This window comes from Homarus americanus, unplaced genomic scaffold (assembly GCF_018991925.1).
Source record: "Homarus americanus isolate GMGI-L3 unplaced genomic scaffold, GMGI_Hamer_2.0 scaffold24694, whole genome shotgun sequence".
NCBI classification, from domain to species: Eukaryota; Metazoa; Arthropoda; class Malacostraca; order Decapoda; family Nephropidae; genus Homarus; species Homarus americanus.
Window position 1 is genome coordinate 6,774,573 of NW_024732780.1, and position 26,757 is coordinate 6,801,329.

The 26,757-nt window shown below is 41.7% G+C and overlaps 2 protein-coding genes across 2 annotated transcripts in view; one reads left to right on the forward strand and one right to left on the reverse strand.

The window, feature by feature from the left end:
* LOC121869004 overlaps window positions 1-3,413 on the reverse strand; it is a 53,536-nt gene extending 50,123 nt beyond the window's left edge. The window contains exon 1 of the mRNA XM_042370066.1: window positions 1,879-3,413. Within this exon, the coding sequence (XP_042226000.1) occupies window positions 1,879-1,983 (105 nt within the window). The 5' untranslated portion in view covers window positions 1,984-3,413. The remainder of the gene's footprint in view (window positions 1-1,878) is intronic.
* A 16,108-nt stretch (window positions 3,414-19,521) lies between these two features.
* LOC121868959 (proline-rich receptor-like protein kinase PERK10) lies at window positions 19,522-24,878 on the forward strand. The gene is made up of 2 exons (XM_042369991.1): window positions 19,522-19,622; window positions 23,975-24,878. The coding sequence occupies exons 1-2, from the start codon at window positions 19,522-19,524 to the stop codon at window positions 24,876-24,878; spliced, it is 1,005 nt and encodes a 334-aa protein (XP_042225925.1).
* The last annotated feature ends 1,879 nt before the right edge of the window (window positions 24,879-26,757 follow it).

Here is a 26,757-nt window from a genome sequence, read left to right on the forward strand (position 1 = left end):
GGGGATGAGAAGTCACCACTGAGAAGACATAGTAGTGAGTGGCTTAGGTGCCTAAATATCTACCATTTGCACAAGAAATTATTATCATATTAGAACTCAATGATGCATATTTTGTAAGAAAGTAAACATAAAAATTAATGCATCAGCGGGTCAGTTGTCAATATCAACCCCTAACTTCCTAACCTTGCATTGTCATTTTGATTTTCTTCCTTACTATTATCAAAACGTCTCTAGAAAAAATGAACGTATTTAATCCCGTATAAACTGTAATAAACACGCTCGATGAGATCGCTGCTTATTTCATAACACGTAAACAGAGACGGTGGGCGCTCCCGCACAGCCGACGATGTGAACCAAAACGTGGTTACGACGGGAGATCTGACAGTACGGTATTACGGTAAATATTTTATTTCCTCGCCTACAAAGGACGCAGAGACACGAAATTATTGCCATATGATCAGTATTCAGTGTTTTTTCCCCCATTATTTTCCTCTTCTTCCATGCCCTGCCCACTAACAAGTAATTTATGATCAAAGGATAGGCTAAAGAGAAAAAATACTCCCGTACAATGTTGTCACATACTGTAGATTTTATTACTCAGTATTATCCAAACAACATCTGAAAATTTGGTGGTTTCATTAAGTCCTTCTGCACCTTTACCAGATTTTTTCTTTGAATAAATCACATAAATAAAATACCAACCAACCAACAAAACCAAACCTTACCAGACATAACCTAACCGTGGGGGGGGGGGGGTTCCGCCCACTCCGCCAAAAGTAAACAAGACATGGCAAAACTTGTGACTCAGCGAATGTAATAATATTGAAAATATAATATTTCGGTTATCCTTAATTTCCGGTGGAAACATCATAGAAGAAAAATGTCTTAGAATTGTCTAAAACAATACAGGTATTATTGTGTTTACACACCGTTCATTCCTACCACTAATCTATTATCATATTCGAATAAGACGTCTAATTATAAGATAATTTTCATCTATTACATTACCGGCGGAAATGTATAATAACGGAGATAGCTTATCCAAAATTTTCTCTATTTTCTTCCATTAACCTTCCGCCATTATCGTCTGCCTCTCCTCCAACAGTGTGTGTCTCCTGCGTCTCCTTCATAAATCATCACGCGCATGCGTTCCCGTACACGTCACGCGGCCAATCAAAAGCGTTTTTGTTTTTTAAACCAATTAAAATGATTTGGGGTTTAATTCGCGGTATATTTGGCCCAATCAAATTTGAGCTTTAATTTGGGTCTCTCATATTTCGAAATTCAAGTTCAGTAACTTCAGTTCTGACCATGGCAGTCTGCGATTGGAGTCACTTCAATTATATGGAGCTGATTGTGAGTTTTGGGGAAAAATGCGAAGAAACTGTTGCATTTTTTCGATCGCATGGTGTTCCTCAGTAAAGTGTACTAAGAGCAAGACTGAATGTAAATATCGCAAAGACCAACATATGTGGCGTTGTGTAAGAATCCCAGAATCTAACAACGAACAAGAACCAAGCAAATAAGGTAAGAAATAGGTGATTCCATCATATGGTGAGAGTCGGTTAGGTTAGGTTTTTGTTTTTCTAGTGTTTTTTGGTGTATTTTGCCATGATTTTTTTCGGAAAACGTCCAACGAAAAAAATTTGAAAAAAAAAAACCGCTAGTTTCCCCCAGTAATGAAGGTCACATTCGGTCTAAACACACACAAATACACTAGAAAAATATATTTTTGACTTTCTAGCAGAGAACGGTGTGACAAAGCAAATTTACCACAATACGAAATGCATATTAATAACAGTGAAAGAGACCGGTGTAATACTATAAATTCACCGATAATAATAATAATAACAAGTATAAAGTAAATCCTGTACTTACACTAATGAGCTGTTGAAGTTCTTTTTTCTCAGCGCAAGCTTTCATTGTGAAATATATTGGCCCGCCATAAATGCTCACAAATAACTCTTTAATACTGTCAGACATCTTGAATAGGGTGATCACAGAGGCCCACAAACCATTAAAGTTGTTCTGCTGTTGATCACGTTAAGGCCACAGTACTAGACCACTGTAGACACTGTTGTTAAGTTGTTCTGCTGGTGATCACGTTAAGACCACAGTACTAGACCACTGTAGACATTGTTGTTATGCTGCTGGTGACCACGTTAAGGCCACAGTACTTTTTACTTTTACTTTTATCCTCTTCGCCACTGATCGGCTTGTTAGCCGCTTGGGCGATCGGTCACGTCTCTTTTCATTTATATTCTTCACCAAAAGATCGGCTAGACCACTGTAGACATTGTTGTTATGTTATGCTGCTGGTGATCACGTTAAGACCACAGTACTAGACCACTGTAGACATTGTTGTTATGCTGCTGGTGATCACGTTAAGGCCACAGTACTTTTTACTTTTACTTTTATCCTCTTCGCCACTGATCGGCTTGTTAGCCGCTTGGGCGATCGGTCACGTCTCTTTTCATTTATATTCTTCACCAAAAGATCGGCTAGACCACTGTAGACATTGTTGTTATGTTATGCTGCTGGTGATCACGTTAAGACCACAGTACTAGACCACTGTAGACATTGTTGTTATGCTGCTGGTGATCACGTTAAGGCCACAGTACTTTTTACTTTTACTTTTATCCTCTTCGCCACTGATCGGCTTGTTAGCCGCTTGGGCGATCGGTCACGTCTCTTTTCATTTATATTCTTCACCAAAAGATCGGCTAGACCACTGTAGACATTGTTATTATGTTATGCTGCTGGTGATCACGTTAAGACCACAGTACTAGACCACTGTAGACATTGTTGTTATGCTGCTGGTGATCACGTTAAGGCACAATACTAGACCACTGTAGGTCACTGTAGACATTGTTGTTATGTTGCTGTTGATCACGTTAAGACCACAGTACTAGACCACTGTAGACATTGTTGTTATGCTGCTGGTGATCACGTTAAGACCGCAGTACTAGACCACTGTAGACATTGTTGTTATGCTGCTGTTGATCACGTTAAGACCACAGTATTAGACCACTGTAGACATTGTTGTTATGCTGCTGGTGATCACGTTAAGACCACAGTACTAGACCACTGTAGACATTGTTGTTATGCTGCTGGTGATCACGTTAAGGCACAATACTAGACCACTGTAGGTCACTGTAGACATTGTTGTTATGCTGCTGTTGATCACGTTAAGACCACAGTACTAGACCACTGTAGACATTGTTGTTATGTTATGCTGCTGGTGATCACGTTAAGGCACAATACTAGACCACTGTAGACATTGTTGTTATGCTGCAGGTGATCACGTTAAGGCACAGTACTAGACCACTGTAGACGTTGTTGTTCTGTTGATCAGCTCAACGTGTCGACCGTCGGCCGTTAACAACAAACTCCGTCGCCACCAGTCCTCGGTCACGATCTGTAACAAAAATTTCAAAATAACAATATTATTACACACAGTATTCTCTTCCGTTTAATTTTAAATTAATATTTATATTAAATAATTTTACTTATTTTCTAAATAGTTATATGAATTGGGAGGAAAATAATTTGCATATTTTTTTAATGAAATGTAATACCAAGCGCCATCCTGTTACACAGCCGTGCGGTCTTCTTAGCTCTCTACCTGTCTCCCACACAGTTTATAAACATGCTTATTCAAATGTAATCATGTATGAATATTTTACTTAATTAACAATATCACAATCTACAGTACGAGCTCAAATTTCATTATCAGCAAGTTGTAGCATTAGTAAATATGACAAATTTTGTGACAAGAGGTACCGGTATGGCCAGCATAAGGACAGAACCAGACAATGTGATGTAGTTAGTCGTGGCCAGAATTAGGCAAGGATACAGACACATCTGGCAAGTTAGAAACGCTGTACCCATACCGGAACACTCAGCATGTAAACTTTGTGATAAACCTTTAAAGCATACACTTGAACACTATATTATTGAATGTGACACTGTCAAAGACTTCAGGTCACCTGACTTACTGTATCTTGAACTATGTAATTACTTCATTGAATCAGGTGTGCATGAGGACATTCTTGCTGTTTATCCCAAATTTGCTAGCCCACACTGATTAGTCTTCAATTAGAATATGACTCCAATGTATGTGATCCACTGACCTATATATACTGCTAATGAATATGATGTATTTCCTTCTTTGTGTACGAACCTCTGTCCTGCATGGCAGTGAACAGTGGCATTACCCACATGAATCTGACCTATATATAGTGTCAATGAATATGATGCATTCTTTGTGTACGAACCTCTGTCCTGTATGGCAGTGAAGTGACATTATCCACATGAATCTGACCGACGTATATGTATGTATGTGTGTATATGTGTATGTATGTGTGTATATGTGTATGTATGTGTGTATGTGTGCATATGTGTATATATATGTACATGTATATGTGTATGTATATGTGTATATGTATGTATATGTGTATGTGTGTGTGTACATATACTGTATGTATATGTACTGTCAATGAATATGATGCATCTCTTTGTGTACAAACCTCTGTCCTGCATGGCAGTGAACAGTGACATTACCCATATGAATCTGAGGTCTTATTCTGACCTCTATACATTTATAGCTGTTAATGAATATGATGTATTTCTTTGTGTATGAGCCTCTGTCCTGCGTGGCAGTGAGAAGTGATACCACCCTCAGTGTCAAGACCTGACTGAATTACTCAGAATAGGCAAACTGTACTACAAGCTTTGCCAATAATAATTAAAAAATCAGCTAGTAACAACATGGCGCCCGGTTGGCCGAACTCTATCTGCGTCTCTCAAAACTGTTGGTGGATTTGTTGCATTGGCCAGAACCCCATAATATATTGGGATTCCTGCAATAGTCATTACATGGCAGGGTTGGATCCAGGAATTTGTGGGTAGGCCATTCACAGCCTTTTAAAAGTTACCACACCATTCTCCAAAGGTGTTTCCTCCACAATGATTTCCAAGAGACTGTACTCAACATAAGAATATAAGAATGGAGGAAACTGCAGCGGGCCTATTGGCCCATACTGGGCAGTCCCATTTACACCGAACCCCTATTGCTCATATATTAATCCAACCTATGTTTGAAGCTATCCAGCGTATTCGAGTTAAAGATGATATTTGGTAACTTGTTCCAGTCGTCCACTACTCTATTTCCAAACCAATGTTTACCTATTTCGCACCTAAATCTAAATTTGTCTAATTTAAAACCATTGTTACGAGTTGGCTCCTGGTTGGATAATTTGCGTACCTTTGTAATATCCCCTTGTTTAGCCCTGACTTCCATTTATACACCTCTACATCTCTCGAGGGAGTGCAAATTAAGATGATTTAATCTGTCTCTGTACTCAAGGTTCCTAATGCCATGGATTAGTCTTGTCATTCTCCTCTGAATTCTTTCCAAGGATTCTATATCCATTCTGTACAGTGACCAGAATTGAACTGCGTAATCCAAGTGAGGTCTCACAAGGGCAAAATTTAGTTTTAAGATGACCTCGCTAATCTTGTAACTAACACTCCTTCGTATGAACCCAAGTTCTTTATTAGCCTTGCTTCGAGAAAATACACATTGTTCACTTGGCTTAAGATTCCTACTTGTCATTACTCCTAAATCTCTCTCGCAGTCGGATTTCTCAGTAACATCGTTGTTCATCTGGTATCTGGTTTCCCTGTTTACATCTCCTATACTAAGTACTTTACATATGTCCACATTGAATTTCATCTGCCATTTTTCAGACTGTTGCTGGCCTCCAGGTTGAATGAGAGCGGGACAGCGAGGAGCTTGCTTGGAGGAGGTGTTGCGTGTTCAGGAACGTAGAGTAGAATAAGAGAGCTGGTTGGTGAGGACGCTCAGAGAAGGACAGCTGGTGGGTCGCCATGCTCGCCGGCAGGAGCGAGGACCGCCAGGCAGGCGGAGGAGAAGCGAGGGCCGCCAGGCAGCGGCGGAGGAGGAGGTGTTGCGTGTTCAGAAACCGAGGCCAGAATGAATCCCAATGGAGAGACAGAGCTTATATACACAGCAGCCGGAAGTAAATCCGTGGGAAGTCGCCGGTTTCTTGACTCCTTTGCTAGGGAAGACGTAGCAGGTGGCTGGTTGCTAGGATACTGTGGCATCTGGTGACGCCCCCCACCCTGGGCCGCTCGTTTGGTTGCTAGGATACTGTCGCATTGGAATGCGGATATGCAGTTGTAGGGGAGAAGTCCACTACAAGACCATTCGAAAAATTTGTTTAGATCTTCCTGTAGTTTTGCGAAGTCCTCGTCAGATTTAATTACACGTCTTATTTTAGTGCCATCAGCAAATTTACTTATGTTGTTGTCTACGTCGATATCTATGTCATTTATGTATATAATAAATAATAATGGTCCAAGTACTGATCCTTGCTGAACTCCACTAGTGACATTGCTCCAATGGGATTTAGTTCCGTTAATACTCACTCTTTTCCTGTCCTGTAGCCACACCCTAATCCATTTTAGAATATCACCTTTTATGACATGAGCCTCCACTTTATTTATTAGTCTTTCGTGGGAGACTGTCGAAGGCTTTGCTAAAGTCGAGATATACACACATCATAATTGTGCCCCTCGTCCGCTGATTCGAAAACTGATGAAAAGAATGTTAAAAGATTAGTTAGACATGAACGCCCGCTTGTGAAGCCATGTTGGGAGTCATTGATCAACTTGTGCTTCTACTGTTTTTAAGGACATGTTAAACAACTTTGCTAAGGGCACACTAAGTTCTTCCTTACATTCCTTTAATATTCTGGCAAATATTTGTTTACTAACATCGTTTCTAGTCACTACCATCTCTCTTAATCTATTTTCTTCACTATCTCTCTATAGAGTCGGAGCCGCGAGTATCATGTTTAAATTTTCTTTGTTGAAAACTGTTGAAAAATATTTATTCAGATTATTGCTCATTTCTCCGTCGTTATCAGTCAGCTGCCCAGTATCTGACTGTATTGGTCCAATCTTTTCTCATGTTTTAGTTTGATACATTTGATAGAATCCCTTGGGGTTTGTCTTCGCCTCCCTTGCTACCTTCAGTTCATTATTCCTCTTGGCTTTTCTTATCTCGGTCTTAACCCTACCGGCCAATACCTTATAGTAATCTCGGAGGTAAACTTCACCACGATTTATTCTCCTACCTATAGCCTTCCTTTGTCCAATAATGTCCTTTAAATGATTATTTATCCATTTAGGGTCATTGTTGTTTGATCTGGGTTTTTTGTATGTTATGTTCTGCCTTTGTGCATTAAGTAACTCATTATTTAAATTGTCGTGGATCTCGTCAACCTCAGATCTCGTTATCAGGTCAATCTCAACCATCAGGTCTCTGGGTAGGATGAGGTCACCCTCTGTGGGTACATTGAGTGAGGTCACCTCATGTGAGTTCATGTAGTTCACCCCCAAGCGTGATACCCCCCTCTCTCAGCTGCCTCTTCAAACTATCAAAGTTTGCCCTTCTGAAGTCTGGGACTTTAGTGGAATTTTCCTTAGGGCTGTCCTGAAATTCTAACTGGAATCTAATTTCTTGGTGATCACTGTTTGCAAGTTTATTCCCTACCTCATTACTAATGAAGTTTTCTCTATTCGACAGAACTAAATCGAGTATATTATTACCCTGGGCGGGTTCGGTTATATGTTGACTTAGGAAACAGTCCTGGATCATTTCAAGACAAGCCTGAGTTACCCGTAAGGTCAATCCAATCTATTTGGCTAAAGTTAAAGTCGCCTACTATACAAACTTTGCTATGTATGGAAGCCCTGCACATTTCGTCCCAAATAAGTCACTCATTAACTCTATCAAGATTAGGAGGTCTATATAATAATCCTGTGATTAATTTTTCCCTATCATCGATTAATTCTATCCAAATTGTTTCTGTAATCAGCTCAGTTTTGATTTCCTTATTTATTTCACACTTCAGATTATCCCTGACATAGATTGCTACTCTGCCTCCTTTCCTAATCTGCTTATCGGTATGGAATAATTTGTAACCTGAAATTTGGTATTCGACAGGTAACTCACGTGAGTCTAGGTTTATCCATGTTTCGGTGAATGATATTATATCGATTTTTTCAGAATATACCAAGGCCCTAATATCATCCATTTTATTTCTCATACTTCTACTGTTTGCGTAGTAGACATTTAAGTAAGTCGTGTTCTGAGTCCTTTCTTTGTCGCGTTTAGGTTTTAACTCCCTGCCTAATTTAGTTTTGTCATAATTCCTAGCACCCTGTAACCTTTCACTTTGTTTACCCGCTCCCACTGCAGTCTCCTCCACCCCACGTGCTTATATGTTCCCCTAGCAGTTTAAAGACTTCGACATCTTTTGAACTGCCCTCTCGAGAGACCCAGCCAGGGTTGCCACCCCATCCCTAGACAGATGCACCCCATCCCTAGCATAAAGGTCCCTTCTGCCGTAGAAGTTGCCCTAGTTGTCAATGAATGGGACTGATATTGGCTTGCAATATCTGTCAAGATGGCTGTTGACACCAACTGCCCTTGACAACCATTCATTGCCAACTCTCCTTTTCGGCAGGACCACCACATATGATTGGGATCCCTCCCTTAGACCTAATACGTTCTATAGCTTTCTTGAACGTATCAAGAAGCTCCTCGCTCCTACACCGGCCAATATCATTACCTCCTGCACTGAGGCAGATAATGGGTTTGTTCCCATTACCAGACAAGATATTGTCCATCTTGTCAACTATATCCCCCACTCCAGCTCCGGGCAAACACACCCTCATCCTATTTTTATCTTTACCACAAAAAGCTCTGTCCAGGTACCGTACCTGGGAGTCGCCAACAATTAAGGTTTTCGTACCTTCCTTGTCAGCCTTGTCTCTGACTATACTAACGTCCAATTCATCTATCAAGGGACTAAAAGAGTTGGTACACTTAGCTGTTGTTGTAGTTGTTTTCATATCCTTGGTGGGTTTTTTCACCACCAGTTTGGCCGTCCCTCTCCTCACAACTTTCCATTCGCCTGAGTTTTTGCCAGACACCGGCTTTCCTTGCCTCGTTTCTTCCTTCATCCTCGCTATCTCTTCCTTTAATTTCAAGATTTCTTCCTTGACCCTCTTAAACTCGGCCCTCAGAAGGGAGCAGCCCTGTTCGCAAGTAGCACTAGCCATTACTGACAATTGATCCCCAGGAGCTAAGCCGCTTTGATCTTTCCTCTAGTGAGGTCAGAAGACAACTTATGTCATGCCATCGATTATCTTGCATGTAGAATGAGGGTTGACAGTGTGTAATTTTGAGCCAGGTCTTAAACAAGGTTTTAGCTCAAATCTGCCTTGTGTGTTGATGTAAGCAAATTCCCGCCAATATTCAGCAATGATAGAGGCACGGGAAAGAGTTCCTGCTCAGGTAGCTTATCAACATAATTCTCGACCGACCAACTTCAAGGACCAGTTACTCTCTGGAATAGATTACGATTTGCTTTCATACTGTTTTCTATTTCTCTGTATTTACTTGTACTGCATACATTGAATAGGAATCAAACCTGTCTCCAAACTAAAAATAGGTTTCCTACAACCTAACAGTAAAACTGGGTAGGCGATATTACACCATACAAGAACTGGAAACCGACTATCTACCACATTAGTTAACATTCCATATGTTAGTGGAAGTAAACGAAATATCTCAAACCAAAATTAAAGCTGACAGACCTTTTTGTACAGTAATGTCTGATCACATTAGATATTTTTTTTATCTTTTATTTAAAATTTTACAATTTACATAATTATTAACATATTATTACATTAATATATTTGTCCGTGAGACATTTGGATGACTTTTCTTTTAAAATACACTTGATCACCCATTTATTGTAATATATCCTGGTTTTAATAAAGGCTATAGTCTCATTAACATTATAATTTTCCTGCCTACTTAACCACATACAGTAAATATAATCTGACATTAACATGATCATTGTATTCTTATCCTTATTATTACTACAGTTAATATGAAACGTTAAGAAATGAAGAAATAATTTGCTATTAACATTGCAGACTGTATTCAGGAATTTTTTAAACCATTTAGTTATCTCTTTGTTATGGAAGCAGAAGCAAAATACTGTACAGTATATGTGTCACGGATTTAATATGTCTGGATGGATATTATATTAAGTTTTGTTTCTTAATTTCTTACCGTAGAGTTCGATACCTTCACACTGGTTACTTACAGGAGATTATGGTGTATCTAAGTAGAAATTCACTCCACCACTCGACATTCCATGATTTATACTTGATAAAGGATGATTTAATGAGTTCCATTAATTTCCAACATCCATCTAAGTTATTGGTTATACTTTGTCATAACCAATCAGTCATTACCTTCAGTAATAATAATATAGGATCACATATACGGGCAGATAATTGCACTTACATTTATTTAGCAAGCTTCCATACAATGATTTACAATTTGAATTGATATATGAGTCACTCAAATTCACGCCGTAATAAAATTAATCTTCTAAAGAAGGAATTTTCAACTTGGGGACACATATGATAACTCAATTGTACAATGGGTATGACTTAACAGAGCCTTAATTCCTCAAATAATACATTCACTGCCAGCCTGGATCGGTCTTATTGCAACCAGGCTTTCACACGTGATCATCTTTCCAAGGGCAATAACAACCCTGGGTTGGCACACTTAGTCTCGTGTCGCTGACAATCCACAGGACGGGGTCCCGGTACAGAACTCTGTGTAGCATCCAATTTCCTTCAGAAAGGTGAGGGTGAGGACATCTTAACTAACCCATGGTCTAGGGCATACTAACTAAAATGTGGGTTTTGGGGCGTGAGACACGATGAACAGTACAGCACTGTCTCAATCGCCCCCCTCCCCCCTATAGACTGGCCAACTTTTTCACTTTTATCCTCTTCACCACTGATCGGCTCGTTAGCCGCTTGGGCGATTGGTCACGTCTCTGTTGCGCACTGTTGGCAAGTACTGGGCATGCACCGGCTCCTGAATGTACCTGAACCTGCTCCAGTGTTGGTCAAATCTTGTCTTGAAAGAGCTCACACTCGGTGCCGTCACAACACTTTCTGGTAGATTGTTCCAAGAGTTCACAACTCTCACTCCGAAAAAGTTTGCCCTCACAGTTTTCTGGACTTGCAGCTTCTTCAATCTTGAGCTGTGACCCATTGTGGGGCGAGTGTCCGCCAGCTCCAAGTAAGGACACTCGACTGAGTAGTGCCCCTTGAGATGCTTATACTTTCACTAGATCTGCTGTTAGTACATATGGAAGATGCACTCACAACACAACACGTTATTACTGATATTAACAATTTACATGGGTTCACTACCAAACATGGTATAATTATTTCCAGTTAATTATCCCCAATCATATATAACAACTACTGGACCATATAACTTCAAGGAGTGTCCCAGGGTAGAACACTGGTGTCTCAACAAATGAAGACCGTTGTTGTGGTCGGTTGTAGCCTGACACGTGGCGAGAGCCTGGGGTCTCGTTCTCACGAGGCAGACTGGGGCAGATCAATCCTGCCAAATCAGCGACATCGTCCACTACAGCTAACTGTTAGGTATCCACCGACCCGGGGCAGCCGGTGGGGGTGTTCAAATAACCCACACACTGGATCTGAGACAAATTTATAGACGTCAAGGGAGCTGATGATGACTCAATTACAAACAATCTTTCGTCTAGCAACAACAGACGACATTTACGTTATATTAATTCTTATACTGAGTAAATGACAATTTCACTGTTACAACATGAACACTGATACTCTCACAATTGACTATGTCAAACTGAATGGCTATATCGGCGGGAAAGACTGGCTTACATACCTGAGACAAATGTGGAGACGTTAAGGGAGGTTGATCCTCCTTCCCGCATGGGTTTATACACGCCGTGAGTTGCCAGAGGTGGCTACTCATGCAATGACAGAAATTACATTCAAATCAACTGCTACACATTCAAGGATGACCCTCAGTTGACACGGGTCTGGCGAATTTCTTAAGTTGATTTACATAAACTAATTCGAGATTGAGCTTGCCAGTAAAAGTGGAATATATACGTTGACAACTGTGTTCCCCAAATGGGCGGGACTTACGGAGAGGGAAAACGCGTTTCTTCCTAGGGATAACTCACCAGCTATCCACATGTTTTGCGGGCGTGAAGTATAATATGAATCAACAGGTTTAAAACAGACCAGCCGTCATTGTGACCATGACACTCAAGTGCTTTGGAGATGTCGAGGGCCACGACGAAAGTTTCCCCATAATCCCTAAGAGAGGATGACCAAAGATGGGTGTAGTAGGAGAGCAGATCACCAGTAGATCTCGCTTGGCGGAGGCCATACTGGTGATCCGACAAAAGAGAAAAGCGTTCAAGGTGACGGAGAGAATAGGTTTAGGATAGTTTCGAAAATTTTAGAGGAGGATGAAGTTAGGGCAATGGGGCGATAGTTAGAGGGATTGGAATGGTCACCTTTCTTCAGGATGGGCTGAAACGAGGCATGCTTCCAAGAAGAAGGAAAAGTTTGGGTTTTGAGGCAAAGGCAAAAGAGGCGAGCAAGCACAGGGGCCAGAATTTCAGCACAGTCCCTCAGAACACGAGGGGGTATTCCGTCCTGTCCATGCGCCTTACATCCAACCTGGAAACACCAGCAACCCTACGAGTGGAGATTATAGGAAAGTGCATAGGTTCAGTAGGGGGAGCAGGAGTAGGAGGGATGTCTAAGGTGGAGTTAGAGGAGAATAAGGTGCCAAAGAGACGTGACCGATCAGTGGTGAAGAGGATAAAAGTAAAAAGTTATCAGATTGAGAGTTGGCTATAGAGTTATCAGGTCAGAAGAGAAGAGGAAAAGAGGGACTGCAGAAGTTATTACAGATATTTTTAGTTAAGGACCAGATGGATTGACTAGAAGAAGAGTTAGTCAGGTCAGCGGTCTTTTTTTTTTATAAAATTCTGCTTGGCTCTACGAAGATAGCCTTACAACGATTCCTAGAAATAATGAGGAGGCGATAGTGTCATAACTTGATTTATTTACATATATTTACTAATGTTATACAATACCATATTAAAGGATTATATGGACAACGTACAGAAAAAGACAGCTTATGACAAGTTGTTAATTATTCTAAAATAAAGTTAGAATGATGCAGTTCGAAAATAACTGAAAATCACAGGCTCCACCACTTTTATTTCATTCAGCAGATTTATATGAATGTATTTGTCACGTAGTAAGCCATTCCTTCACCACTTGCGCTATTACGTTTTTGTTTTTTGTTTTTTAAATGAAAAAGCCAAGAGTAAAGCTACACAAGCTTTATGAGCCAACATTTTTGACTGTACTCACTTGGTGACTGGCTGATAAGATTGTCCAAAATATTGAACGTGCGTCAATAATAATAATAAAAAAAAGCAGGCTGGGTATGATTTTAATTCCATTGACTATTCTCACAATGGTCGTGGTGAAGGGTGGTTGTTGTTTGTGCTCCTACGATTATTTTAAGTTTATTGCCGAGTTTTACGAGAAATACGATTATTCTAGCCAATTCTTACGTATCCCTGGTCCTTCCACTTCTAACTAAGATACTGTATTGTACTTAAACCTTTAGGACATGGCGCGCCCCAAAGTTTTTAACTACTGAAACATTTAGGTTAGTTTAAGCTAGGCTTACCGGTACCCCCGGCTAGGAGTTAGGTTAGTCAGGTGAGGTTTTGTTAGGTCAGGTAACTGGTTTTCATTTTCTCCCCTACCCAAAAACCACGATTTCCCAGGCCCCTCCCATTGTTGTTGGAAGGGGGGGTGGAGCAAAAACTAGCAATTTCTACCATGAAGGTCAGATTTGTATAAAACACACCAAAATACACTGGAAAAACATATTGGTCAACCCCTAGGGACTCATGTCCTAAAGTAAAAATTCACCTATTACCTTGTAGTGGATCTCTCCCCTACAACAGTGTAGCGGCATTCCAATGCGACAGTATCCTAGCAACCCCCTAGGGACGCTTACCCTAGCAACGGAGTCCAGCAACCCGCGAGTTCCCACGGGTTTACCTCCGGCTGCTGTGTATATAAGCTCTCAGTCTCTCCATTGAGATTCATTCTACCCTACGTCCAGCTGCCCAGCTCTCATTCAACCTGGAGGACAGCAACACGCAACATCTCCTCTAACGAAGCTCCTCCACAGATACCTCCTAAAACACGCTACTCGCTACTCACTGAACGTGTCTTCTGAGCAAGCTTCTCACCACACGGCATCTCCAGCACCATACTGTCTTGTATATAATATATTTTATATAAGAGAACCACCACCTAGAGTTTCCATCCATCCCATCCTGAGTGCCAGACAACATAACCTCCCGTAACCCTACAACCTTTTACTTTCGGACATAACGTGCCCGAAAGTTATAAGCTACTGAATCATTTAGATCTCACTATTCTGAGCATTTTGAAACCCCATATATACCAGGCGGAAATGGCTAATAGCGACACAATTGAATTGAATTTATTTTACGTACTTTTCAGCCTGTGTCTGAGGAGATGTTATCAGAGTGAAACCCAGTTAATTATGAGCGTGTTTACAGTACATCACGCATCCGTGAAGTCTTTCAGTCGTGACCAATAATGTATTGATCTTATCACGCGATTTTTTTTCGACCAATCACAATTGTTTTGTTTGTTTCAAAGGGAGCAGCCTAGGTAAGGATTTCGATTTCAAAATTCAATGACAAGTGTGACAATGGCCGTAATAGAAGTTGGATGTGAATCGTGCTTCTACAATTATTTTAAGTTTATTGCTTTGTTTTACGAGAAAGACGATCATGCTATCCAATTCCTCCATAGTCACGGTGTTCTCCCTATACGTGTTGAGTGCCCTCACTGTAAATTATCCTGTAAATTTAGAAAGGACAAGCATCAATAGTTCTGTAATTGGCCAAGAAGGTTCGTAAAGAACAGGGGTCAGGGAGCGGAGCCCCCGGCGAGGGGTTAGGTTAGGTTAGATTACTTGTTTTCGTGTTCTCTTTCACCCAAAACCCAGATTTCCGAGGCTCTCCCCCATTATTGTTTGGGGGTAGGGATGGGGGATGGGGCAAAAACGAGCAATTTCCGCCAGAAATGAATGTCAGATTCGCTTAAAACACACCAAAATATACTGGAAAAACATATTGGTCAACCCTTAGGGACTCATGTCCGAAAGTAAAAATTTACCGGTAATTATATAGGACTAACCCGCGAGCGAAATTGATTGAAAACAAATACAAAAACGCTGGATTTTTATTGTTGTATTATCGTGGGGACTGTTGTAGTTTGTAGTTATTTTTTTTCTTCAAATAAACGCTACTTAACGTTTGTGGGTATGAACAGACCTAACCAACTAAACCAAACAAACCTACGTAACCTTACCTAACTTCCCCTGTATATTAAACAGAAAGAGCTTACTATGATATGGTGAAATTTGAGGTATTTTCTGGACGAGATGATACGGCCGCATCGGCGCTTTGCAGCCCTTGGCGGGTTAGTCCTAGATATTAACCAAAAAACCCTATTTTAGTAAAAAAAAATTCTCGTTATGGCATAAAACGTTTCTTTACTTTTCTTTGTCCCACAAACGAAATCTCATCTTCACACACTGTACATACATATCTCATACATAACTGCTGTATATCCCAAGCCACAAGGGTGAAAAACAGGTGGATTAAGACAGTGACTTCGAGATGCAGAAATAGGTGCCGCCGTGTTTTAACACAGCATGCCTGATTGTTAAAGGAGTGAAGACAGCAATAGATTAATATAGAAACTCACGTGAGAAACGCTTTTGCAACTAACCACCTGCACACACGGCATCCACATGTTTGCTGACAGACTGACTGGTTCTGGGTGTCACTGTGGTCTTGCTTTCCTTTGTGTCCACTGTCCATCGTTTATTTTTATTGTCATCCAAAATAAGCACCTCCTACTGATATAACGAGCCGTTTTGTGATTGGATGATGTGACAGTAGCTGGAAGCACTTCATTATCCATTTTTCTTCTGACTAAAGTTTTGCAAAAATGATATCGGTAAAGTATTTCATCATGCCAGAAAATTTAGCTATCAAAAGGGTATTACTATTGTCTTTACGCACCCGTCATTCCTACCCCTTATCTATTATCATAGTCGAATAAGACGTCTAATTATAAGATAATTTTCATCTATTACATTACCGTCGCAAGTGTATAATAACGGAGATAGCGTATCCAAATTTTTCTCTATTTTCTTCCATTAATCTTCCGCCATTATCACCTACCTCACTTCCCATGCTGCCTGTCTCCTTCATAAATCATCACGCGCCTGCGTTCCCGTACACGTCACGCGGCTAATCAAAAACGTTATTTTTGGCAACCAATTAAAAAGATTTGTGGTTTAATTCGCGGTATTTTTGGCCCAATCAAATTCGATCTTTATTTTGGGTCTCATATTTCCAAATTCAAATTCATTTCCGACCATGGAAGTCTGCGATGGGTGTCACTTCATTTATATGGAGTAAAGTGTCCTAAGTGCAAGAACGAATATAAATATCAAGAACGACATATGCATGTGGCATTGTGGTAACTTGTCCCTTATCCCAAAGACAAAGGAGAGACGGCCAATAAGGTAAGAAATAAGTGATTCCATCATATGGTGAGAGTCAGTTTGGTTAGGTTAGGTCAGGTTTATGTTTTTCTACCTTTTTTTTTTTATTCACTTAGTCATTTTTTTTCGGAAAACGCCCCACAGAAAAAAAAATCTATAAAAAACCTGGCCAATTTCCGACGGAAATGAAGGTCATAATCGGTCTAAACATACATAAATACGCTAAACAAATATTTGTTTTCTTTCTAACAGTTGGGTGCGCTTATACAAGTTTTCCATCAAAAGAATGAATTAAGATAGACTTGTTTCATAGAAAGAATACGGTAATCAATTAAATAAAAATCAGGACTAAAGCTGGCGAGAGGAATTTGCGTGAAAAAGTCACGCAAGGATGCTTACAGTTAGGGATCTTCTAGAGACGAGACTACAAAATGATCAGATACTTCCAGTATATCGAAATTATAATTATATAAATCGGACTGACGCACTGTTACCTTCTGAAAGTACATCATAAGAAATAACTTTTTTTTTTACCAATTTTGTTTTATTTGTTTTAATTGTCAGTTAGATTTGTTATTAAAATAAGAAGATAAACATTGATTGTTATCTTAACATTCGGCGGGAAAATCGTTTTGTGAGAGGTTAGTATGCCAAACGCTGCTACAAGATATTTTTTAAGATTTTAAAGATATTGACAAAACATTCAGTAATAATTTGTTCGCCTTTAAAATGTAGGCCTATTATAAGGTCATATTAAAGAAATAATATTTTCCTTTCGTTTAGTGTGTCAGCGGTCTTTTTTTGTAAGGTTTCCTTACTATCTACCTTACTAAGGTAGTAAGTAGAGCTTACTACTAGAGATGATCCTTGTATAAATAGGCCTCAGAATTCCTTTGAGCGAGATCCAGTGCCTTAACTTGGTCAAAGGCTCTTTGTAGATCCAGACTCTTAGTTTCTAGGAGGCGCTGACGAATCAGTGGTGTCATGAGTCCATTGATGAAAGAGTTTCTTATACTGTATATAGTCATCTCGGTTCTGTTCTGCTGGAACAGCCTTGAAGTTGCACTTCTTACTGAGCTGGCGAAGTTCCTGTAAGTATTCATCCAATGTTTCGCTTTGACGTTGCCGTCTTGTGGCCAGAACATGCCGAGCGAAGGTTTCATTCTTGGGCTTCAAGTTGGGGTCTTGAAGAATCTCTACTGCAGCTTCGTAAGTGTCACTATCGCCTATGTATTCGTATACACTAGGAGACACAAAGTTGATGAGGGTGTTCAATTTGCCAGGTGTATGGGATTCAATGGATTCAAGGAAGCTGCAGATGTGCTGTACCAGTGACGCCACTCCTTAGGTGCATCTGGCGAGTTCGGGGCAAAATACAATCTCTGGCCGCAGAAACTTTTCCATGGTGACTCGTGACAGTTAAGATGGATGAATAAATTGTTATGAAACAGAGTTTGCCAGAATCTATCTAGGCTTTACTCATCTTATAACTGTCCTACAGCAATAAAATACAGGTGTAGCATCTGAAAAAAAGGATATAACAAAATGAGATGATAGAATACTGTATCATAGAAGGGACATTTAGACAAGAGCAAAATGATAGTACAGTAATTCTTTATCCATATATCTATACAAAAAATAAAAGCATTACATCCCTTAGATTTACATAAGAACAATACAGAGGCAAACCACAAGTCCATATTACAGTACTTCTATTACTGTTAGCCTAGTCCACAAATGGTTAAGCTGGATATTTCTGATTATACTGCCATGCTGCGCAGTTTTCATTTTCAGTGTTTGGTCTTTCTTTGAACACTTAGCTCACAAAATTTGTAATACTAAATTATGCCTCGGCATAACAATGTACAGTATATATTGTTATACCGAGTCATAATTTATTATTATAATTTGTCACCTATTGACTGTTTTCTATTCCAAGCAGCAGTTATTTTGGCACATTGTAATGTATTACCTATGGAAGAATTTTCTAGAATGTACTGGATCATTTTTATTATAATTTACTTCTTATCGTAAGCCTCGATCGGGGTAGAACGTTCCCTTGTTATTTGGGGGCACAGGGATAAAGAAAACCGAGGGAAACAAAACAGAAGAAGAATGAGAGAGAAGAGTAGTGTGGCCATCACTGCAGCTGAGGTGAAATATGCGGGTTCTTCTTTACGTCTCCCATCAGCACTATACAAGGAGTTTATATGGGTTTATTCATGCCTTGGACATACAGTAAATGTATTATTGGCAAATATGTCACCACCCCAAAGCCTCACCTGGACTGTGAAAGGTTGCCGCTTTGCATTTTCGATTAATCAATTAACGTTACACCTCAGTGCTTGCCATTTTCGAACCTTCGTCGAATTTGAAAACTGAGACTTTATATTATTGGCCAACAGGCCGATTGACAGTCCAATCCGCCGTGTATGGTAAGATTGGACGGGATGTCATGTTAATCAGTACGAAATCAATTTCAAAGGTGATCTGCAATGTTCTAGCCGATACATCATCACAATGCCCGCACACATGCTAAATCTTTATATTATTGTTAACCCCTATCAAAGTTTATATGAAGAGAATTAGCAGTTCGGGAGTGGCGCCGTGCAGCTGTGACCAGCCTCTTGTTGGGTTGCTACTGCCCCTGACGTCCACCACCCTAACTTGTCTACCAATCACCTTCCTCGTTACAGGACTACTACCCATTCATTTATACGTTTAATATTGCGATGGTGCCGCATATACGCAAACGTCACCGCAGGGGGGAAAGGAACTCTTTGAAGCAAATGTAAGCGTATCAGACCTGAGACTTGAAGATGGTAGTTACGCAGACTCTGATCAAGACAAGAAAGAGGCGTTAAATAAATTATTTTCTTCAATATTCACAAGAGAGGATGCGAACGACTTCTGTGTTTGAGGAAAGACGGTTTGACACAGCGCTGACGCACATTGAGTTCTCAAAGAAGTGTATTAAAAACAAATTGTCAATGCTGAGGTGCATCCCAGAGTGTTAAGAGCGTAATTTATGAACGAGCTTGCTGAGCCTCTTAAAATCCCATTCTGCAGATATATGGACAAACAAAGGTTCCCAGCGACTGGAAAATGACATTATAAGAGATGCCATGATGGACATCTACTATTATTACCTTGTAAGGGACTGCCAACACTGTTTTATGCCTGCATGCTCAGTGCCGCTTGACGCATTTACTCAGGTGCTAGAAAGGTGAACTCTGATCTTGGGACAGGGAGGCATTATCGATTAATATTAGGAGTTTACCAAGGCTTTTGACATCAGACCCCATGGAAGGCTGAAAATTAAACTGGAAGATTACAGATTTTGGGGAAGTGTCCTAGCGTTGATTGGAGACTTTCTTCATAACGCAAGGAGAGTGTGGTTATTAGTGGTACGAAATCATCATGTGTAGCCGTGACATGCCGGGTACCACAGGGCAGTGTACTGGGCCCGTTAATGTTTGTTTGTTTCATAAATGATATACTAGAAGCTATTCACTCCTCCATACAAATATTTGCGAGCGATGTCAAGTTATTCAGGGAAATTGGAACGAAACGAACTGTGAAATGTTACAGGAAGATCTCTGGCAGCTTCAGGAGTGGTCAAAGGAATGGCTGTTAAGATTCAAAGTAACGAAATAAAGGAAGCACTTAGGTGGTATCAACAGTAAAGAGACGTATTACACGTCCCCCCGCCCCCCTTTTTTTTAAGGGGAATAGCCTACCCGGGCATAGGTCATCCACCCACAACTAGGCCTGGGGAGGGGCAAGAAATAAGAGTAGATAAAAAAATTAGAAGAGAATGTTAATCTACACCACAAAAATGCCGGAAAACCAGCTTTTTGAAGTGAGACAGATTGTAAGAGCATGGAAACACAGAAGAAGGCAGAGCATTCCACAGTTTGACTGTGTGAGGAAAGAAGGATGTACTAAAACGGGTTATTCTCGTGTGACCGACATCCACAGAGAAACGGTGGGCACCGCGGGCAAGACGTGTGTTACGAGCCCACGGCCTTGCCAGCTGTACACAGGATGCCAAATAAACCGAACATTGCCCGTTAAAGTACCTGTAAAAGAGAGTGAAGCAACATTGCAGCCACCCCAGATATGAGAGCAGTACTCCAAGTTAGGAAGAATGAATCCCTTATAAATTTGAAGTAACCGCTCAGGAGTGAAGTAGCTACAGTTTCTGTACAGCATTCCCAACTTTCGGGAGGTAGCTTTAGCAATGTTGAGGATGTATGGCTTCCATGACATATCAGAGGAAATGGTGTGACCTTGTATAATTATTTTAGAACTTGGCAGAATGATTGCGTCCTGAAATGTGATTGGTGGGAGATCTTCTAATTTGGAAAGTGTAACTGGTAAATATTGTGTTTTATTACTATTAAAATCAACCAAATTTCTTCCTCCCCATTCGGAGATGCTGCACAGATTCGCATTGGTAGGTGAAACGATATCAGCTCTACAAACGGATATAGTTTGAGAATTAGGGGGAAGGGGAAAATGTGAAGAAGAGTGAAGAGTAGAATCATCAGTATAAAAATGGATAGAATTAGTCGTAAAGTGAAGTAAATCATTGATAAAAAGAAGGAAAAGAGTAGGTGGAAGAGCAGACCCCTGTGGGACACCACTATTGGTAAAGAAAGAGCGAGAGATAGATCCCTCGACAACAACTGCCATGGATCGGTTCTCGAGGAAGCCAGAAATTAGAGAACAAAGTGGAGGAGAGAAACCATAAGAGGGAAGTTTAGAAAGCAAAGACTTGTGTCATACCCTGTCAAATGCTTTGGAGATGTCGAGGGCCACGACGAAAGTTTCCCCATAATCCCTAAGAGAGGATGACCAAAGATGGGTGCAGTAGGAGAGCAGATCACCAGTAGATCTCGCTTGGCGGAGGCCATACTGGTGATCCGACAAAAGAGAAAAGCGTTCAAGGTGATGGAGAGAATAGGTTTAGGATAGTTTCGAAAATTTTTCAGGGGGGATGAAGTTAGGGCAATGGAGCGATAGTTAGAGGGATTGGAATGGTCACCTTCTTCGGGATGGGCTGAACCGAGGCATGCTTCCAAGAAGAAGGAAAAGTTTGGGTTTTGAGGCAAAGACGAAAGAGGCGAGCAAGCACAGGGGACAGAATTTCAGCACACTCCCTCAGAACATGAGGGGGTATTCTGTCCTGTACATGCGCCTTACATCCAACCTGGATAACACACCAACAACCCTGAGAGTGCAGATTATAGGAAAGTGCATAGGCTCAGTAGGAGGAGCAAGATAGGAGAAATAGAGTTGGAATTGTCTAAGGTGGAGTTAAAGGAGAAAAAAGTGCAAAGAGATTGGCTTTATCAGGGGGAGAGTTGGCTATAGAGTTATCAGGTCGGAAGAGAGGAGGAAAAGAGGGACTGCAGAAGTTATTACAGATCTTTTTTGTTAAGGACCAGAAGGATTTACTAGAGGAAGAGTTAGTCAGGTCAGCGGTCTTTCTTTTTATAAAATTCCTCTTGGCCCTCCGAAGAATAGTCTTACAATGATTCCTAGAAGTAACGAAAGAGGAATTAGTAACAGGAGAAGGAGATAGTTTCATAACTTGATACACCATATCTCTCTCCCTACATGCGAGAGAACAGGAGCGACCAAACCATGATTGCAAAATGAAAGTTTTGGAAGAAGATGTGATAAATGCACTCATACCGCCCTGTATAACCCCAGCAATGCTGTCAGCACATACCCAGGGAAAGTCGGAGAAGAATTCTCGCAAGGATTTCCAGTTCGCCCTTCGATAGTGCCATAGTTGGTCGTGCCCAGTTTGATTTCATAGAAATAAGATTGTGATCAGAAGACCCTAAGGGGGCAGAAATTGAATCTGGATAGTGTGAGGGGTTAGAGGTAAAACAATGATTAAGAATGTTAGCGAGTTGGTCGTGTCGGTCTGGAACACGTGTAGGGTGTTTAACTATTTTGTTCCAGATCATTAAGTAAGGAAAAACAGAGTGCCTCAGCTCCACCTGGGTCATCCCTTGCAGAACCAAGCCACTCTCTGTGATGTATGTTGAAATCCTCAAGGCTGGGGTGTGTGGATAGCAACGACTCATAGCAAGAAGTGAGATAGTCAAAAAGTTCGAAATAGTTGGTGGAGTTGGGAGAACAGTACAGGAAACAAAGAAAAATAGTCATAGTTGATAGAGATATTTTGAGCCAGATGACATCATAAAGAGAATATTCAAGATCCGTGAGTCTAGCTGTAGGTGTTCGTGTGTTGCAGTAGGCGCGCACACCTCCTCTAGAACGGAAGGAGGTATAAAGGTTGTAGTTGGAGACTTGAAAAGGTTTGGGTGAAGCTGCTTTGGTCAGTTGAAGTTCATTTAATAGTAAGCCATCAGGGGAAGACGTTAATAGATGGTACTCCACAGACTGAAAATTGGATCTCAGGCCGCGAATGTTGAAAAAATTAAGTGTGAGAAAAGCCGATCCTCCAGCAACCGACTTAATGATGATCAGGTCGGCCTTATTAGAGTCCACAACCTTCCCGACCAGTGGGGCCAATCCTAAAAGGCCCCACTTTAATATTATTGTAAACTGATATCATTGGAGAATAAAAGAAAAGAAAAAAGAAAACACACCAAGAGCGAGAAAAGATATATATGTTGTGTTGCTAAAATAAAAGCAACAATTAAGACCCTTCAATTGTGTATAAATGAGGCAGAAAGTCAGATCAGCAACCTGGGACTTGGTCACATGCGGCAGCAGGGTCCACCATTAGGCAACATATTATCCTTCCAATATCTTCCCAGGTGGTAGTACCTCCCTGTTTGATAGTGCCACGCTACTTATTACCTATGGTGTAATGGTAAGCATGCTCGCCTCGTAAGCGAACAGACCCGGGTACGATCTCCGAGTAGGGTGAAACTATGGGTAAGTTTCTTTACGTCATTTGCCTCTGTCTACCCAGCAGTAATTGGGGACGTGGATGTTAAACGATTTGTGGATCGTATTCCGGGGTAATGGTTAGCCAGTGGAGTTGTCCGGTCTTTTCGGACTATTCCTTGACACTGGGTCATGCAGCTCGTTAACTTAGGGTGTTTGATGTGTTGGCCCTTGGGCCGGCCATCCTCGTTACACGAGGGGCAACCATTATTAATATTTATTACCTATTACTTGGGTGCGTATGTCCTGACGCCCCCCTGACGAATCATGCAGCGGCGAGAACTCTATTTCATTGTGACCGTGACCTCTGTTGGGTCAGATCTTAATCTCACTTTTAACTCCGAAGGATGGGTCAACTTACGTCAGTATACACCTGAGAATCTAGTTTCTGCTATATGTGTTGTTCTTCTCTAGGCTGTACAATAAGCGATGGTCGGATAAAAAATTATTACACCCTGGACACCTGCCCCGGACACCTGCCCCGGACAACTGCAACCCTGGACACCTGCCCCGGACAACTGCAACCCTGGACACCTGCCCCGGACAACTGCCACCATGGACACCTGCCCCCCTAGACAACTGTCACCACACAACTGTCCCCCAGACATCTGCCCTCAGACATCTGTCCCCAGAACAACTGTCCCCCAGACATCTGCCCTCAGACAACCCCAACAGCCCAAGACCTGTCCCCGTACAACTGCCCCCAAACAACCCCCCAGACAACTGCCCACCAGACAACTGCCCCCAGACAACTGCCCCACTGCCCACCAGACAACTGCCCCCAGACAACTGCCCCACATACCGCCCACCCCAGACAACTGCCCCCAGACAACTGCCCACCAGACAACTGCCCCGACAGCAACCCAGACAACTGCCTCCTGGACAACTGCCCCCAGCCAAGACAACCCCCCAGACAACTGCCCAGACAACCCCACCAGACAACTGCCCACCAGACAACTGCCCACCAGACAACTGCCCACCAGACAACTGCCCCCAGACAACTGCCCACCAGACAACTGCCTCCTGGACAACTGTTCCCCCAGAACTGCCCCCAGACAACTGCTCCCAGACAACTGCCCACCAGACAACTGCCCACAACAGACAACAGAGACAACTGGACAACTGCCTGGAGACAACTGGACAACTGCCCCCAGACAACTGCCCCAGACAACCCCCCCACACTGCCCCTGGACAACTCCCCAGACAACTGCCTCCTGGACAACTGCCAGAAAACCGCCCCAGACTCCTGCCCAGACCCCCAACTGACCCCTCCTGGACAACTGCCCCCCCAGAACAACTGCCCCAGACAACTGCCTGACTGCCCCTGACAACTGCCCCAGACAACTGCCCCCAGACAACTGCCCCAGACAACTGCCCACAACCCCAGACACTGCCCCCAATGCCCCCAGACAACTGCCCCCAGACAACTGCCCCAGACAACAGACAACTGCCCCCAGACAACTGCCCCCAGACAACTGCCCATGCAACTGCCCACCAGACAATTGCCCCCAGACAACTGCCCCCAGACAGAGACAACTGCCTCCTGGACAACTGCCCCAAGACAGCCTCCTGGGCAACTGCCCCCAGACAACTGCCCCCAGACAACAGACAATTTCCTCCTGGACAGCTGCCCCCAGACAATTGCCCCCAGAAAATTGCCTCCCAGACAGCTGCCCCCAGACAACTGCCCCCCCAGACAGCTGCCCCCCGTACAGTTGTTGAGCGAGGATAGGTAACCACGAGTCGTTCCTAGACACTGATACGGGAGTCTGTGCTAATGGAGATCTCATTACCGTGTGTCAAAGAATTAAAGCGGCGATATCCTCCTAATAAGTGGACAATTATACCTTCAGACATTCCTCTGTCCGATGTGTCAGTAATGCAATTAGACATAGCGGGGGGGTGACAACACTGCCACTCCGTCTTTCTAGGTCCAATAACACTACCTGGCGGATTTCTACATAATACAGCCATTCATCTTGCCAACGTATGGATTACATGGTCTTTCCACACTATACTTATATAACATTAACCTTCAGACAAGAAATCATATCATACCGCATAATTCTGATACTCATTACCCAGTGCACGCCTAATGTCTGTTGTTTACCTCGGGTGTTCGTGTAATGACATGTGTCTCTGGGTGAAAGTGAATGAGCGAAAGGCTAGTCACTCGAGTCTATACCTTAAGCACAGTCAGGTTAGGTAGTCTCTCCGATGTCCTTGTTCTAAATAAACCGGGGGACCTATAACCTAAAGAAAGGGATGTTGTTTGGGTAATTTCCTTGTTTATGATAACGCTGTCATTGCGGGACCAGTACAATTACCAAGTGGTAGTATATAAGGGCGTCTAAATGAAAAGCCACGTATCCAAGGTAAAGTCACATTAATAACTCCACACATGAAAATTGTTCATCACCCTCATGGTAAAAGTTATCTATTAGAATTACTCTACTAGCCGAGTATAAGGACATCATAGTGTCACCTGGTAAAACGACGTTGACAACCCATCACATTCCACTCAAGTCGGACACTCACCCGATTTATATACAAGCATATCGACTACTCCAAAGCCAAATGGTACAACAAATGGTAGAACAAGAAGTTAGCCCACCTTCAGTATCACCCTAGAACTCACTCCTGTTCCTTGTCCCCAAGAAAGATGGAGGATGGAGACCAGCCATACACTTTTGACGAGTCAATCAACCAACTGTACCAGACAGATTCCCAATGCCTGTCCTAACTGACACATTACAATCACTATTTAACGGAAACTGGCAAATTTCCTTACAAGAGGAATCCCATTTGGCTGAAGGAATGCACCTCTAACATTCTAACGCATTATCAACACACTGTTTGCTAGAATGATAGGAAACATAGTTTATCCATATCTACAGTAGATGATCTTATCATAGTAAGCAAAGATGAACAGAACCATTTAAAGAATCTACGAGAAGTCGTCACAAACCTCCAGATTACTGAATTGAAAGTAAAACTTTCCAAATGTGAATTTCTTAAATCTAGAATCCAGTTTCTAGGGCAGGTAGACAATGACAACGGAATACACACTGTATATTGTAAGGTTAAAACGGCGAAGCAATTTCCTTGTCCTAAAAACGCAGACCAACTTTGTAGTTTCCTTGGATTAAGAACACAAGAAAGGAGGAAACTACAGCGGGCATATTGGCCTATACGGG